Here is a 14,791-nt window from a genome sequence, read left to right as displayed (position 1 = left end):
GTGTGTGTATATATATATATATATATATATATATATATATATATATATACACACACACACACACACGCATCATAATGTGCTGGGTGGGGCTCCATCATACGGTGTTTAAAATCAAACACCTGTGTGCGCAGGTGTTTCTGCATGTTGGATGTATTTCCTCCCGCGGATGTAATTGCCACTTTACATCCAAACTTTCGATCGATTTATCCGATGGGACGCCATTTTTTTTGTTTTGCTTTTCTAGACTTACGCCTGGTCACGTCGTACTTGCTTACTGAATGCCGTGGCGTAACTTGCGTAAAAAACGTGCCGTAACTTTCGTAGAAAACATCACATAAGTCGTGCCGCCCAGCTCTAGGCTCAGGTGCTGCCTGGAACCGTTAATAGAATCGTTAAGCGAGCTGCCAAACGGTGCCATGGAATTGGTACACACGGAACCGGTTCTGAACAGGAACCGTTTTTCTATTCCCATCCCTAAAAGCCACTCTGGCATTGAACACAGGAGAAGCAGAAGCATCAGACGCTTCTGTACACCCATCCATCCATTTTCCTCACGCTTATCCCTTCTGGGGTGCTGGTGCCCATATCCAGCCTTCAATGGGCGAGAGGCGGGGAACACCCTGGACTGGTGGCCTCTGTACACACGTTACCAAATGAGCTTCAGGAGCATCAAAGATGCTCTTAAGAGATGTCTGACCTTAATGTGGACAAGCATCAAAAATGAAGAAGCAGGAGCCTCTTTGCTGCTCAAATTGTTTTGGCGCTAACGTAACATTACCTCCTGTATGGTTGCAGCTTATGGGCAAGTCGATTGATGGTAGCTACAGACAGACAAGAAAAATAAAGAGATTGGAAAAGGAACTATAACTGCAGTGAAATCTATAACTGCAAAACAGCTGTTGTTTTAAATTTTCTGAAAATCACACTCATTACGCTTAATTTCATTTTAATTTGTAAAAAGAAATGAATAAAAAAAATGTATTAAATATGTCATGACATCAAGGTGATGATTTACTGGTGAATATATATGTCTGCAACTGGCCAACCTTACCCCCTCCTCATTCTCCAGGTGTCCCCTGCTCAGCCAACAGGAGGACGGCGGCGGCGTGCATCAGAGATGGACCCTGACGAGAGAAGGCAGCGCTTTCTAGAAAGAAACCGGGCAGCTGCATCTCGCTGCAGACAAAAACGAAAGCTGTGGGTCAACTCCTTAGAGAAAAAGGCTGAAGATCTTGCCAACATGAACATCTCCTTAACAGTAAGTAATCAACAGATTGTGTCTGAAACATTTAAACATGCTTAGACGGGTCTGAGGACTGAGTGAATGGCGTGCTGTTTATTTTGTGCTGCCATCAGAACGAAGTGACTCTGCTAAGGAACGAGGTGGCACAGCTGAAGCAGCTCCTTCTAGCTCACAAAGACTGTCCTGTCACTGTCATGCAGAAGAAGGCCGCTTTTTTAGGTAACCTTTCCAGATCATTGACTAGCAATCAACCTGTTTGATCACTTCTTGAGCCAGGACTCATCCACCATCTCATCCATCTAATGTGTCATTTTTATTCGCTCACCTCTCTAAGGGTGAATGTTGCTCTGTCTGTCTGTAGCTGCAGGAGGAGAGGAAGCCTCAAGGGAGGCTCCCACTGAGCACATCGGTTCCCCAGCGGCGGTCATTCAGCATGTGCCGTCACCCGCTGCCGTGTCCTCGAGCCCAGGGCCCACAATAAATGGACTGAGCGTCCGAGCTGCAGAGGCAGTGGCCATGTCGGTGTTAGCCGGCATGGGCTCGGGCCAGCCTGGAGGAGTCGTCATTGCACCGCAGTCACAGCCAGCCCCGAGATGATGTGTGGGCTGATGGCAACCAGAATGAACTCCAGTGGCGTTTGGAGGCCAGACCGATGCAAAGCTCGTCGTAAAGAGGGAAGCCACCCTCACTACATAGATGCCCCTTCCCCTGTAGTTACAGTAATCACACAAACACATGGCGACGTACCTTTTGAGAAACGCTTCATCATTCTGTTTGTAAATATTGAATTACGTGTCGAACACTTACTCTGCGGGGTTCGGGGTCAGTTATGACAGTTGGAAATTATTTTAGATTCACAGGAAAAATATGAAAAGGGTTTTTAACCAATGAATAATTTAATTTCAGTTTGGAAAGCTGCATCAGTCCAACTTCTTCCCACACTGGTTGTGATGAGGTTTTGTTTCTTTCCAGGCAAACGGTTTTACTGTAATATATCTTTTTTTGTACAAAAAAAAAGGAAATATAACTTCTGCATTTGTTTTTTTGTTTTGTTTCAAGGATAAACAACCTGTTGAACTTGCCAGTGTTTTTCTTAGTAAATATATAGGAGGTTTTTAGCATCAAATAACCCCAGATGTGGGTAACATTCATCCGTCATGATTGGTAATGTCTGCCATAATACACAAAGTCCTGTAAGCCTCTTCTTTGCACTTTAATCTTGGGTTCTTTCCAAAGGTTTTTATTGGTTTTAAGTCTTTCAAAATGGCAATGTTTTGACATAATTGTCTTGTCCCTTTCCTCATTTTCCCTTTCATTCAACTTTGCAAGATTCTGAATAACAGAACCACATTATAATGCTCCCATCTCCAAACTTCACTTTTTAGTATTGTATGTTTTTGGGGTACAGCACAATTTGTATTTTCAGGCATTGCCCTGTGCAATCACCTGAACTGTTCATGGTTATACTTTGAAAAGACTTCAAGTCTTTCACTAAATGTCCTTCAGCAAACCTGAAGAGTCTTGTGCTGGAAATATAATTAGCATAAACCAACCTGGTTAACTTTTCCTAAATGTATTCAATTTGATCATGTAAATTCAGTTTCATTGATTTCTGTGAGTGGATTAGGATGATTGTTACTCACATCTGGTGTTGGTTTCATGTCTGAAAAAACAATTTGATGTATGTTTACTTGGAAAATATTCAGGTAAAACTTTGTTTATGATTTATTTTTACTTTGTGTAAAACCTTCCTTGAATGCAGTGATTGCATTCTAGAAACTTTTATTTTTTCCCCCCTTTAAACACGTTTGTCTTTTTTTTTTTTGAGTCAACTCTATAAATGCACTCGGTGGATGTTGGTTGAGTTCGCAACAAACCGTAGACGTGAACACAGTTAATCCTGTGATTGTGTGCCCTTTTTATTATTAATATTTAACCCATTTAGAATGGATATCATGATATTAGTCAATCGTATCAACCCTAACTGACTGCATGGATTACTTCAGGCTGAAGAATACCACTGTTTGTACGTAGCCCATTATGCTCTCACTGTTTTTTAACATCCAGCTATAAATGTGAAAATTGTCCCGGCTCTCTAAGGATTCATTTGTGGCCCTGAAAGCTTTGGACTATTAGAATTTTAACTGATAATCAAAAGTAACAGGTTTTAAATCCTTTACCCAGGCATTTCAGTTGAGTAAAGAGTAGTGCAATATATTTTTCTATTGAATATCGATGTTCTTGCTTTGAGTGGACATGTAGAGTCGGACTGCTGACAGGGTTTGCGCTATTTCAGACAAACGCTACAGTAACGAGGTGACCAAAGGAAATGTGAAGATTATTGTTGAGTGAATGGATCGTGGATCAGTACACATGTAAAGTTACACATGGTCTGATTTAGAGCTTTGTACCATTATCGCATTATTAACCAGATTAATTACACATGCAAGGTGCTTCTCTTCATGTTCTTCTGCAGCTTTGTATTATGGCAATGTTCTTACAAGACTATCACCTTTTTTTTTTTTTTTTTTCTTGTAACCATTTTAGAAAATGTGTTTTAGTTTATTTTCTCTGTGGGAATGTTACGGTTTTATCCTCCGTGTGATTGTATTGGTTCTTTTTCTTTTAAGAGGTTTTTATTTTGTTTTGGTGTTTTAAGGTTGAACTATGTTGGGGAGCATTTTGAAAATATCTGTGGAGAAATACTCAGGCCTCAGGATGGGAAATAACTTGTGTATAGTCTCGGCTAATAAATACATTGTCTTGGACAAATGAAATAAATTAATGCGCAACAAAAAAATAAAACATTGTTTTATTCTTATTTGGCTAGATTCTCAGCACTTTGAAAGGTTAAATACCAGACTACTTTTTGAATTGAAAGTAAATTGAAGTTTCCTTATATAGTTCTGTTCATGTATTCGGGGCTTTTCTCTTTTTAATGTACTTTTTTTGTGTGCAGGAAGTACATACCTTGGTTACCCTGTCTCATATGAAGAAAAAACATTGTAACACTAAGTTGAACTCCACAAAAACAGTTAATCTGCATGTTGGGAGAGGTTTGCACTTTTAAGATCAGTTTTGAGTGCTTGCAAGGCAAGTTTATTTGCATAGCTAAATTCATAATAAGGACAATTCAAAGTGTTTTACATGAAACAATAAAACAGAAGCTAAATAAAAGCAAACTTAAACTAAAAATGTCTCAGTTAACAGCTTAACAGTCAAAGGCAGTTCTAAACTAATGAATTTCCAACTTTGACTTAAAAGAACTCTGACTTTTAAAGCACTTTTACAGTATTCTAGTTTGTTCTAGATACAGCTGAGCTTCAACTTCCATTAAAGACGGAAACAAAAAGAAGCTTATTACTTTTGTAAATTGAAATTCACAACAGTAATAATTATTTTTTTAAATGATCATGTTATTGGGCAAAAAATATGTAGATGTATGTATGTATATGTTTATATATATATATATATATTTTTTTTTTTTTTTTTTTTCGAAAACAAAGAAGCTGACAGGCAATGACTACTATTAAACCCCTGATCTAAATTGCTTAATTTCTCTGGGACAGTTTTTTTTTTTTTTTTTTTTAATAGAAAATTTCTTATTCAATATTTTACCCAATTATCATTTGGCACATTTTTATTTATAATTACTACTTTCAGTTTTATGTTATTTGAATTACTGTGAATTTAAAACGTTCTCTAATGGGAGGGTATATAAACTTTAAGCATAACTATAAGTGGAGTAAGGAACAAAATACTTCTTCATGTTTGGTTTTAGTTCTGGGTGTACAGAGAAGGCTTGGAATAGAAGACATGAGTGGCCTGGGAGGTTGATACACTGACAAAAAAATCTATTAATGTATTAAGTTGTTAATTTATTCAGTCATTAATGGACTAACAGAAGGATTTTAAAGTCTATTCTCTGAGCTACAGGGAGCCAGTGGAAGGACTGATGTGCTCTACTTTCTTAGCTCTAGTGAGAACCCGGGCAGCAGCGTTTTACACTTAAAGCTTTTTCCAATAGAATTGTAGTAACACGTTCCATCTCAAATAATCAATAGATTTTTTTTCTTCATTCTGGAAAGACCACTTGTTTTCTTGATTTAGAGAGGGGGCTTTGTATTAAGTGAAAAGAAAAGACAGCAAAAATATTTTTGCTGAATTTCCTATGAGAACAGAGGACGTCTTAGTTTTCTTGAATTTATTAAAATGTAGGAAATATCTACGGTATGATCATTTATTAGATCTGTAAAAAAAAAAAAAAAAAAAAGCTTTTGTTGTGAGAGGCCAGCTGCTACCACCAGGGGGAGCAGTGGCTCCACTTCCTGCCTCCAAAGGGTCCCATCACACCGGGTCACGTGACTAAAGGACTCCTCTCCACTGACTTGCTCCCATCTCCCTCAGTCATGGCGGTGTTCGGGAGTCGTGGAGATGGAGTAAACATCACCCTTTCCACATCTTGATAGTGTCTCCTGTAGCTGGATAAAAACCTTCCGCCGTTGGAGCGACCAGATCCGATCCGATCCATCCTGTTGGCTGCCGAGCTTCCAAGGATGACCGAGCGCAGCGTCGATCTGTCGGCTCTGCCGAAAGAGGTCAGGGACCAGCTGGCGGAGCTGGACCTGGAGCTGTCCGAAGGTAGGCTGGACTTCCAGGCAGACCAGAGGCTTCTGGAGTTTAACATGGTGTGGATTTGATGTGAACTGGAGAACAATTGGCGTGTTTATGTTCCCTTAGGGGCTGACAGCCTGTCACCTGGGTTAGTCCCAGTGAATGCAGTGGGTTTAGTCACGAATTTATCAAATGATAAACCCACACCGACCCCCTTTAAAGCAGCCAATCCTTCCTATGTGTGCAATTAAACACAAAGATAATCATCTATAGTTTATGTTTTGATCACAAATGACAAATGCAATCTTGATTTTATTCTAATCCACATTATCATTAATCTATATGAGCATCTACTAACTCTTGTTGTTGAATGTGGGTCACATTTGTCAACCCAGAGGCCCTGTGTGATGATGATGATGATGATGATGATGATGAGTGGACAGATGATGCTGTGGCCCATCCAGCATCCATCTTTTCTTCTCTACTCAGGATCTGCAGCACATATAGAGGGCCTATACTGAAAATAACATTAATGGAGGAATATAGGGAATATGGGTCTGACTGTTATGCAAGTCTCCTCGTCACGCTGTGAATCACTAGGCAGAAAGTTGATTTGTGCCATGCAGTTCTCTGATGCCTGGAGGAGGATGAGTAATGTAATGCTTCACACAGAACCAAGACAGAGAAGGTATGTGCCACTAATTATGTCTTGGTCCCTGAGCTGCAAAATAAACATATACCTTTAGTCCTACTGACTGTAGGAGCAAAGGTGAAATAAAAGCTTCACATTGCAGGATGTTGGCGTTGAATGCATTCCTATTATATATTGCACAGCTATACTGAAGCTGAATTTATCCTGACTGCCAAAATAAGGACCTGTTTTGTTCATATGCTGCTAATACTTTCTTTTAACCATTTTTGATCGCTTGATTACCCTTTACAAATTGAGTCCTCGGTGAGGTCTAGAAGCACAAGATCTATATTTAGCACATTCTGCAAAGATACTTCTACATGGCTGTACATTATTACTTTGGCATTTGACCAATTAGATGAGCTTTTGAATGATGTAATACCTACTGTACATCAAGTTGGAAAAAAGTTAACAAGAAAAAAAAAGGTAATAATCTAATAAGCCTCGTTAACAATTATATTTAGGTTTATAAACTAAAAAATGTAAGTGCCAGTATCAGCATTAATGCCTCTAAGGTTAGGTTGGACCAAAAAAAAAATCATTTTCTTTTACTCTTAGACAGAATTTCTCATAAAGCACTTTTGTTATTTTTCTTAATATGTTTGAGCAAGTTTGTGTTTCTTGTTATTACGTTAACATTACATTTTGCCATCAAAATATCCATGTTTTTTTTTTTTATCTTACAGAGGTAATAAGGTCTTTTCCTGGATTCCAATAACACTATTGGCTTGAAATTTGGATTTTCAAAGTATTTCTTATAGTGCCTTATAAAGGATTAAGAAAAACAGTCGAACTGATGCTCTCAATAGATGTAATAACCCTATTTCGTCTTTAATGTGAAGTTTTTGTCAGTTCCTCTGAAGATATTTTTGCCTATTGGACCAATTTTATCAAGATTAAGGTCGGGGCATAAATTTGTCAGCTTTAAGGCAGCACTTTGATCCTAAATGGTAAAAAAATAAAGACTTGCTTGTTTGTTTTGTTTAACATTTTCCTTCAGGATTAGCTGATAGAGAACAGAATTCATATTTCCAGTAAATGTATGGAGCTGTTCAGGACCTGAAGCAACAGAACAGCTCCTAACCATCATACTACCAGCACCATGTTTGAGTGAAGGTATGATTTTTTTAAAAAAATATGGATTTGTTTTACATTTAGATGTAGAGGTCGGTAGGTTTACTCAGTCACTCTGTTATTGTTCATGAACACTGAGCTTAAATTAGTTGGTGTTTTCTCCATCTGAGGATAGAGGCTTTCATTAGTGTTAAAAGTAGCTTAAAAGTCAAATTGCTCTGTAAACCTCTCCAGACTGATAGATGATCAGATCTATTGATTATTTCTTTAGATTGGGGGCTTGAGTACTTCTTTTATCCAGCCTCGTGTTCTCAGACAGGTTATATTTAACTACTTTTTTAATCCTTAGGTCAGAAATCTGGGTATGGATAGTAAAACTGAATTAAAAAAGGTAGTTAATAAGGTTTATTTTACTGGGAGAGAGTGATTCATTTCTTATTTAGGGGCAGTTTGGTTTGGAATGCCACCAATTTAAAGCTGCTTTTTTGAAAATCAGCTCAATGTGAGTTTTACTTAACTAGTTCAATGCTCTGTAATTTTTAAGGGACAACACTTTTAGTTTTGAATAAGCAATCAAATTCTCTTGATTTTAGGCAACGCCTCATATTTCACTGCCTCAGCCCGTCTCAGAGGGCCACCTGGTCGTTTGAAACCTTAGATCAAACGTAATGAAAAGCTTCTGCTTTCCAGATGCTTCCATTTTTGTATCTACACCTTCTGTAATGAAGCGCCCTCACCGTCTGCCCAACGTTCGCCAAGCCTGCGACAAGGCCAGCAGCAGCCGGACACCCAGCAAGCTCGAAACTTTCTCATGGATATCTTTTACACGACAACAATCCCCCCCATTGTTGTCCTTTTAGATGGGATTCCCCCTTAGCAACAAGAAAAGGAAAGTGTGCATCAGCATCTTTCATGTCCTTTCTCTAAATGCAGTTTGAGATGTGTTTCCCTCTGTGCATGTTGGCGGTGGTAATAGCTGTTAGGGGAGGAAACAGAACAACTCCATGGATTCTAACTTCCGTGGCTAGAAGGACACAAAGAAAAGCTTTGACAGGATAAAGGTCTTAGTGACCGAGCTGGGCTGGAATGTAGAGCACTAAACCACAGCGGTTTAAGCTGCTCAGAACGAGGGTACAAGTGTGCAGATTCAATGCTTATTCCCTCCATCATGGAGATTATGTGTTTGACTATATTGTTGTATTTTAGATGGCTGCATTTGTGAAGACATATTGGCTTTGTCTGGATTCTCTTCACAGAATGGGACATCTGTCATAAGGAGCATCTTGAAAAACAAAGCTTACCTGTTTTATTAGTATTTTATATGATACGACTACATAAAGTACTTCATAATACGCAGTTTTCAAATGTTTTATATGAATAGATATCTGACATGTGTGGCACACCTGTTGCTGCAGTTATAGATATAAGAGGGATAAAGTTTTTATTTTTTATTTATTTCACGCAGTCTGGGATTATGAAGGTGAAAGATATATAAAAGCTGTATAAGTACCTTTTACTGAGTCTGAAAAAGGGTGAAGCTTCACTTTAAAAGTGCTCACTGTTGAAGCTAAAGAATTTGATTTCTGATACGAACACATTCAGTTCAAATGTTCCTCATTTTCAATTTAATGTACCCAGTCATAAAAGATAAGCAACATCAAACCCCTTAAAATGTAATGATTCTTTGTGAAGTAGCTCAAGGTTAATCTAAGTGAATAAAGAGTTTGAAAAATTTTAGGTTTTTCTCTGGCTTATTGATGCTGTCTTCCTTATGTTATGTTCCTCCTTCTTTATTTAACAAACGGAAGATTAATTCATTTCTACCCTCCTTTAGCATGTCCAGAAGTCTAACTTTTTCTGCAGTAGTTAGGATCTTCCTCTGCCTTTTTGGCCTGTCCCGTTTTGTCAACATTATGGATTTTGGAGAAAATTTGCAAACTTACATTTGAGAAGCTGTTTTACGAACATGTATATTAAAATATTAAACCATAACATTATTGACACACGGCTAAAGAGAAGAAGAGTGGAGACTGTTTAGCCAATCAGAATGCAGAACATAATGCAAGAAGCAAATCCATGAAATATGGAGGCTGTGAAAGGTGAACTGCGATATAGCAAGGGTTCACTTTATTAAACCACTCCATTGTAGTTGTGGCTCTCTGTCTGCTAGTGCATGGGTTCAACTGCCATGTGTCGATGGTGGGATCTGAAGGGCAGCTGGTTCACATTTTCGCCGCGCCTTTCTCTCTTATCTGTGCAAATAAGGAGATAAATGTGTTTAAAAAAAAAAGTTTCCCATTAAAAGTCAGCTTATCTGCCTATTTTCAGCGTGATTAAGACAACTTTCAGTATCACGGCATTCAATGTCAGACGAAGGGCTGATATGCTCATATAGAAATGAGTGTATCAGCCTGAATCTCAGCATCTTGGGGACAGAATTTAAGCTTAGTTGAAGCACTGAAATATGCTGGTGAGAGCCCTGATTTTGCCCCACAGAGAGGTGGACCTCCCATCAGTCTAATGCTATCTGCAGCCTTTTAAGAGTTTTTCTTTCAGGATTGCTGTGTGTTCATTAGGGCTGGGTAAAAAAATCGATTCCTTTACATTTTTGCAGAATCGATGTCTAGGTAATGAGATCGATTAGTTTTATAGTGACGCAGGTGACGTTCACACTCAAATGAGCAGGAAAGATGCACTTAAGATTACTTCAGACAGCTGCAAATATAGCCAATAGGTTGACTGAAAACATTAACAAATGGGGGCTGACCAGCAAACACCCTGTAGTTGTTATAGACAACGCTGCAAATATGGTTTGTGCAGTGGAGATAATGAAGCTCATACATGTCTGCTGTGTCCCTGCTGTGTCACGTCTGCTTGCTCGAGTGAGGCTTCACTTTTTCACTTTTCACAAACAAGTTTGCACTTATGAGACAGTTTTGTTCACATTTCAGGTTTAAACTGTCTGATTTACAATTTTGCACTTGTAAAATAAAATAAAATACATGAGTATTTTTAAACACAGTTGAACCACTTTCACTATTGTAAAAACAGATCGAATCGAAATTAATCGATTTAGAACTGTATGAATCAAAATCGAATAGATTCATGACTTTGGCAAAAATACCCAGCCCTAGTGTTCAGCTCTACCTGTTTTTCCATTAAATTATCAATTTCCTTCTCTCCCTGATGAAGAAAAGCATCTTTACAGCATGATGCTGCCATCACTGTTCGGTTCGAAGTGGTGTAACCACAATGTGAATTGAAAGTTATGTCAACAGTGCTGGTTTGAGTGATCTTTTTTTTTATTTAGCATGAGCTGTGTAACCTATATTGTGTTCTGTAGAGCCTAAGTGGATCACAGCATTCAGCTTAATGTGGAGTTGCCGTTAATGGATACAGGGTGTCTGTCAAACTTCTGCAGACTGAGCAGAAAGTTGCTGGTGACTGTCAAAAACAGCCATTTCCTGGCTCAGTTTTGTTGCTGTTCATGGGAAAACCTCACAGAGTTTCCCCACCGACTCCAGCTGCCCGCTTGGTGTTTGCTTTAGAAGCTACTTTAGCTTTTTTTTCCCAGGTTTTGTTTCACATGTAAGCCAAAAATATCCACTTTGCTCTCCTGTGACCAGAGCCACCTCTTCCACATTTCCTTTAGTCCGTCTTTAATTTAGTATAGGGACCTTATGCATTGAAGTGCATTAAGCTTTTTGCGATAAAAATTTAAAAAAGTAAATATAAAAATCTTAACACCTGGAGAAAAAAAACCTTATGAATAAAACCTTGTGTAGACTTGTTGTCACACACCTTTCCTTTCCAATTTGTAAAAAAAAAAAAAAAAATGGAGCTGCAGGGATTGTAAGGAACACCCAGTGCCCACCTACAAATGAATATGTAAAACAACTGTATTATTAAACAAATAACACATAATTAAGTGATATTATTAGAAATAAGGTGGTTTAAAAATAGCTAGAAGACTCCCGCCATGTGTGTCAACACACCTCAGAGAGATTTAGTACAACCAGCAACTTAGGGAATGACAACAGCGACTACATAAAGAAAACTAATAAATATTCAGTTTGCTCTTTTTGGTCCTACAATGAGATGCCCAATGACGAGAGATGTAGGCTACTCTCATTTTTAAAAAGGATTCAGGACGATAAGATGAATAAAAGAATTAGTGTTGGGCCGATGCCCTTTTTTGGTCCCGATACCCGATACCTGGCTGTGCAGTATTGGCTGATACCAATATCTTACCGATACCATCTGTTTGAAATGGATGTGTTGTGTATGAAGAACTGCATACTACTTGGATGTAAAAATTGCCATCATGGCTTTGTCAAGCTGCTGCCTACCTTTTTAAAGCAGGAAAAAGACTAAAATAAAGTGAATCCAGTAGAATATTTATTCCCTACCTGGAATGGGTGACAATAATTGAATAAACTTTTGGCTCTCAAAATGGTATCGGTGCCCTATTTGTTGGTACTCGCCGATACCGATACCACCATGTTAGTGCTGGATCGGGGCCCCGTTCGATACTGGTTTCGGTATCAGTGCAACACTAAAAAGAATAAGATAAGAATAAGAATACATTTTTTCTCTTTGAATAAAAGTGTACCTTTGAGAATAAACTGGATTTAATGCACCTCAGCACACAATGCGGATTTCCATGACCTAAACAGAGTATTTACATTTCCATCTAACTGAGGCTCAGTTCATCGTTTTTAAGGTGTCTTACAATGTTGGATGAAAGTAATTCATTTTCATCATTCAAATTTATATGATAAAAGGTCAAACACATTGAAAAATTGGTTAGATTTAGATTAGAAAGGTTTAAATTTAATGAACCGAGTCCCACTGAATTTTAATGGGGCATGTTTTAGTACATTTTATCTTGTTAATGAGGATTTAAAAAGTTTGGAGGCTGTTGCAAATTCTCACAGCAACTAAAAAGTTAATGCGGATTGCTGGACAATTTCGCAAAAAAAAATCACTTTTACACTGGATTTGTGGATTGTATGTATAACAGTTCAATCCACACATTTTCCCACCTGAGCTGCGCATGTCTACAGCTCCTCTGGACTCACCCCACTGCTTCTTTTCTTATTGATGCTCTAGTTGCACTGCCTGACAATCAGATCAGTGGTCCCAAACATTACAGCCTGTGATTAATTATTTAATTTGTGATTTAACAATCATAATCATTTTTATTGGGACATTTATTTAATTGTGCATTTTATAATTTCATGGTATGATATGTAGATCTTGTGTTAGATTTTACAAATGATAAATAAATCTAATTTTTTTAAATAGCAATTCATAATTTAAGTTCTAATTTAAATATTTTTTAAACTATTTATTTAATAAACTCTACATTTATCATTTTATGGTATATCTAATATTTAAATCATGTGTTCAAAAAATAAATAAATGCATTCTTAAAACAACAATAAATTATTAACATTTTGAATTAATACAATTTTTTTTTCATTTAATTTTTCATTTTAGAATTTTATGGTATATTTAAAAAATATATATTTAATAGAAAATTTATAAATTTAAAGGGACACTCACATTCATGTATTTAAAGAAATGTTTTGGTCCTCCATATACCTCAGGAATGACATCATAATATTTGTGACAACTATCTCTTAATGTCTCGTGATTGCCAAGGGGGTCCTAACGCCCTCTTTGGGAACATCTGATACAGATTAATGGGAAAATCTTTGTAGATTTCCAGCTGTGTTATACCCTATCCAGGAGATCCATTTGAACAATGCTCTGTAAGATTAATAAAGCTTGGAAGATTTTTTTTTTATAGATCATTTTATTCAGAATTTAGAATATATTTGTTTTAAGTACAATATTTTGCATAGATTTAGTCTGAATATTCCTAATTCTGTTCTGATGGATATGTGGATTTATGTCCAGTTTGGTTTTATGCATTACCGTCTTGTTTCTACCACATATAAATCTTCCACTTACACTCAAACCTCAGCCAAGATGAAGATTACTGAATGGAAAACTGGAAACATGAAAGAGGCAGCTCTTATTCTCATGGATGACATTATGACATTTTTTTCAGTCTTGCATTCATGCCGTATGGTTAAAAATCGAAGGACTCTGGTGTAAGAGCTGGAGAACACAGCAATGGAAATGCTGTAGATACCAGTGTGGTGGTATTAAGGAGGTGTAACCAAGTAGAGTAGAAAGATAAAGCTATAAATAGAACAAGAGATTAGCTGTGCTTATTCGTGTCTGCAAAGAAAAATAAGATCAATCAAAAAACCAAACTTATCACTCCTGATGAAGATAGAAAACATTTATGGTGTTTTTATGTCGTGTTCTATGGGGACGCTATAATGATTTTTGTAAAGGTACGTACCACACATTAATGTAAAACTCAGGCTGCTACTAACAATTATTTAGCAAATCGATCAATCTGTCAATTATTTTGTTGATTAATCGATTAATAAACGGATAGCAAAGGATCCTTAAAGAAGATTTCTTGCAAAACTAAACTAGATGAAACTAAAACTTCCACTTAAGGAGTTCTGGATATAGCATACTGACTGACGAAAAAGATTTTGATCTTAAATGCAAATATTTCTGTATTTTTATTTACAATTGTAGTATAATTACTGCTCTAAGTGGGATCCTCTGTTAGCTAAAGACATGTTTTAGAGTGTCTTTACTCCAATTAGTGATTAATCGATTACTAATTGATTACAGCACTCCCCACTGAATGTTGAATAACACGTGAAAAAAAAAGCTCTGAATGCTGGAAAAGCTGAAAATCACATCTCAGTATTATGTTTACATTTGATCACCATGTTTACATTTTATCACTGCTGCACTTTAAGAAATCGAAATGTATGGAGAGATTTACTCAACGAAATTTCGTTTTGCATACAAAATGGCAATCAAGTTTGTCTAAGTCTAAATTAGTTGACGATTATTTCAATAATCGATCAATCACGATTAATCCGATTACCGTATTTTCCGGACTATAGAGTGCACCTAGGGTTGCCAAAAAAAAAGGGACCCCTCATGTGCGTGCCAGCTGTACGACGGAGTATTAGGGCCACACATAAAGAGAAAAAATATTTTTGCCATGACGAGATTAAACTCGACATGTTGAGTTTAATCTCGACGTGTCGACTTTAAACTCGCCA

At 37.3% G+C, this 14,791-nt stretch overlaps 2 protein-coding genes across 7 annotated transcripts in view; both read left to right on the top strand.

Moving 5' to 3' along the window:
* The window catches only part of LOC107082142 (cyclic AMP-dependent transcription factor ATF-7-like), a 15,991-nt gene extending 13,741 nt beyond the window's left edge, over positions 1 to 2,250 (top strand). For 2 of the 5 annotated variants that reach the window (XM_015370663.1, XM_015370661.1), the window contains 3 exons: positions 1,085 to 1,258; positions 1,357 to 1,462; positions 1,605 to 2,250. In XM_015370663.1, coding sequence (XP_015226149.1) covers positions 1,085 to 1,258; positions 1,357 to 1,462; positions 1,605 to 1,840 — 516 coding nt within the window. In that variant the 3' untranslated portion in view covers positions 1,841 to 2,250. Of the gene's footprint in view, positions 1 to 1,069; positions 1,259 to 1,356; positions 1,463 to 1,577 lie in introns of all 5 variants that reach the window. The other 3 variants (XM_015370662.1, XM_015370660.1, XM_015370664.1) reach the window with 2 other exon arrangements.
* A 3,386-nt stretch (positions 2,251 to 5,636) lies between these two features.
* The window catches only part of LOC107082127 (disco-interacting protein 2 homolog B-A-like), a 64,153-nt gene continuing 54,998 nt past the window's right edge, over positions 5,637 to 14,791 (top strand). For both annotated transcript variants that reach the window (XM_015370641.1, XM_015370639.1), the window contains exon 1: positions 5,637 to 5,884. In XM_015370641.1, coding sequence (XP_015226127.1) covers positions 5,800 to 5,884 — 85 coding nt within the window. In that variant the 5' untranslated portion in view covers positions 5,637 to 5,799. The remainder of the gene's footprint in view (positions 5,885 to 14,791) is intronic.

Source organism: Cyprinodon variegatus, unplaced genomic scaffold (assembly GCF_000732505.1).
Source record: "Cyprinodon variegatus isolate N-32 unplaced genomic scaffold, C_variegatus-1.0 Scaffold47, whole genome shotgun sequence".
Taxonomy (NCBI): Eukaryota; Metazoa; Chordata; class Actinopteri; order Cyprinodontiformes; family Cyprinodontidae; genus Cyprinodon; species Cyprinodon variegatus.
Note: the sequence above shows the minus strand (reverse complement) of the source record. Positions and strands in the feature narration are given on the sequence as shown.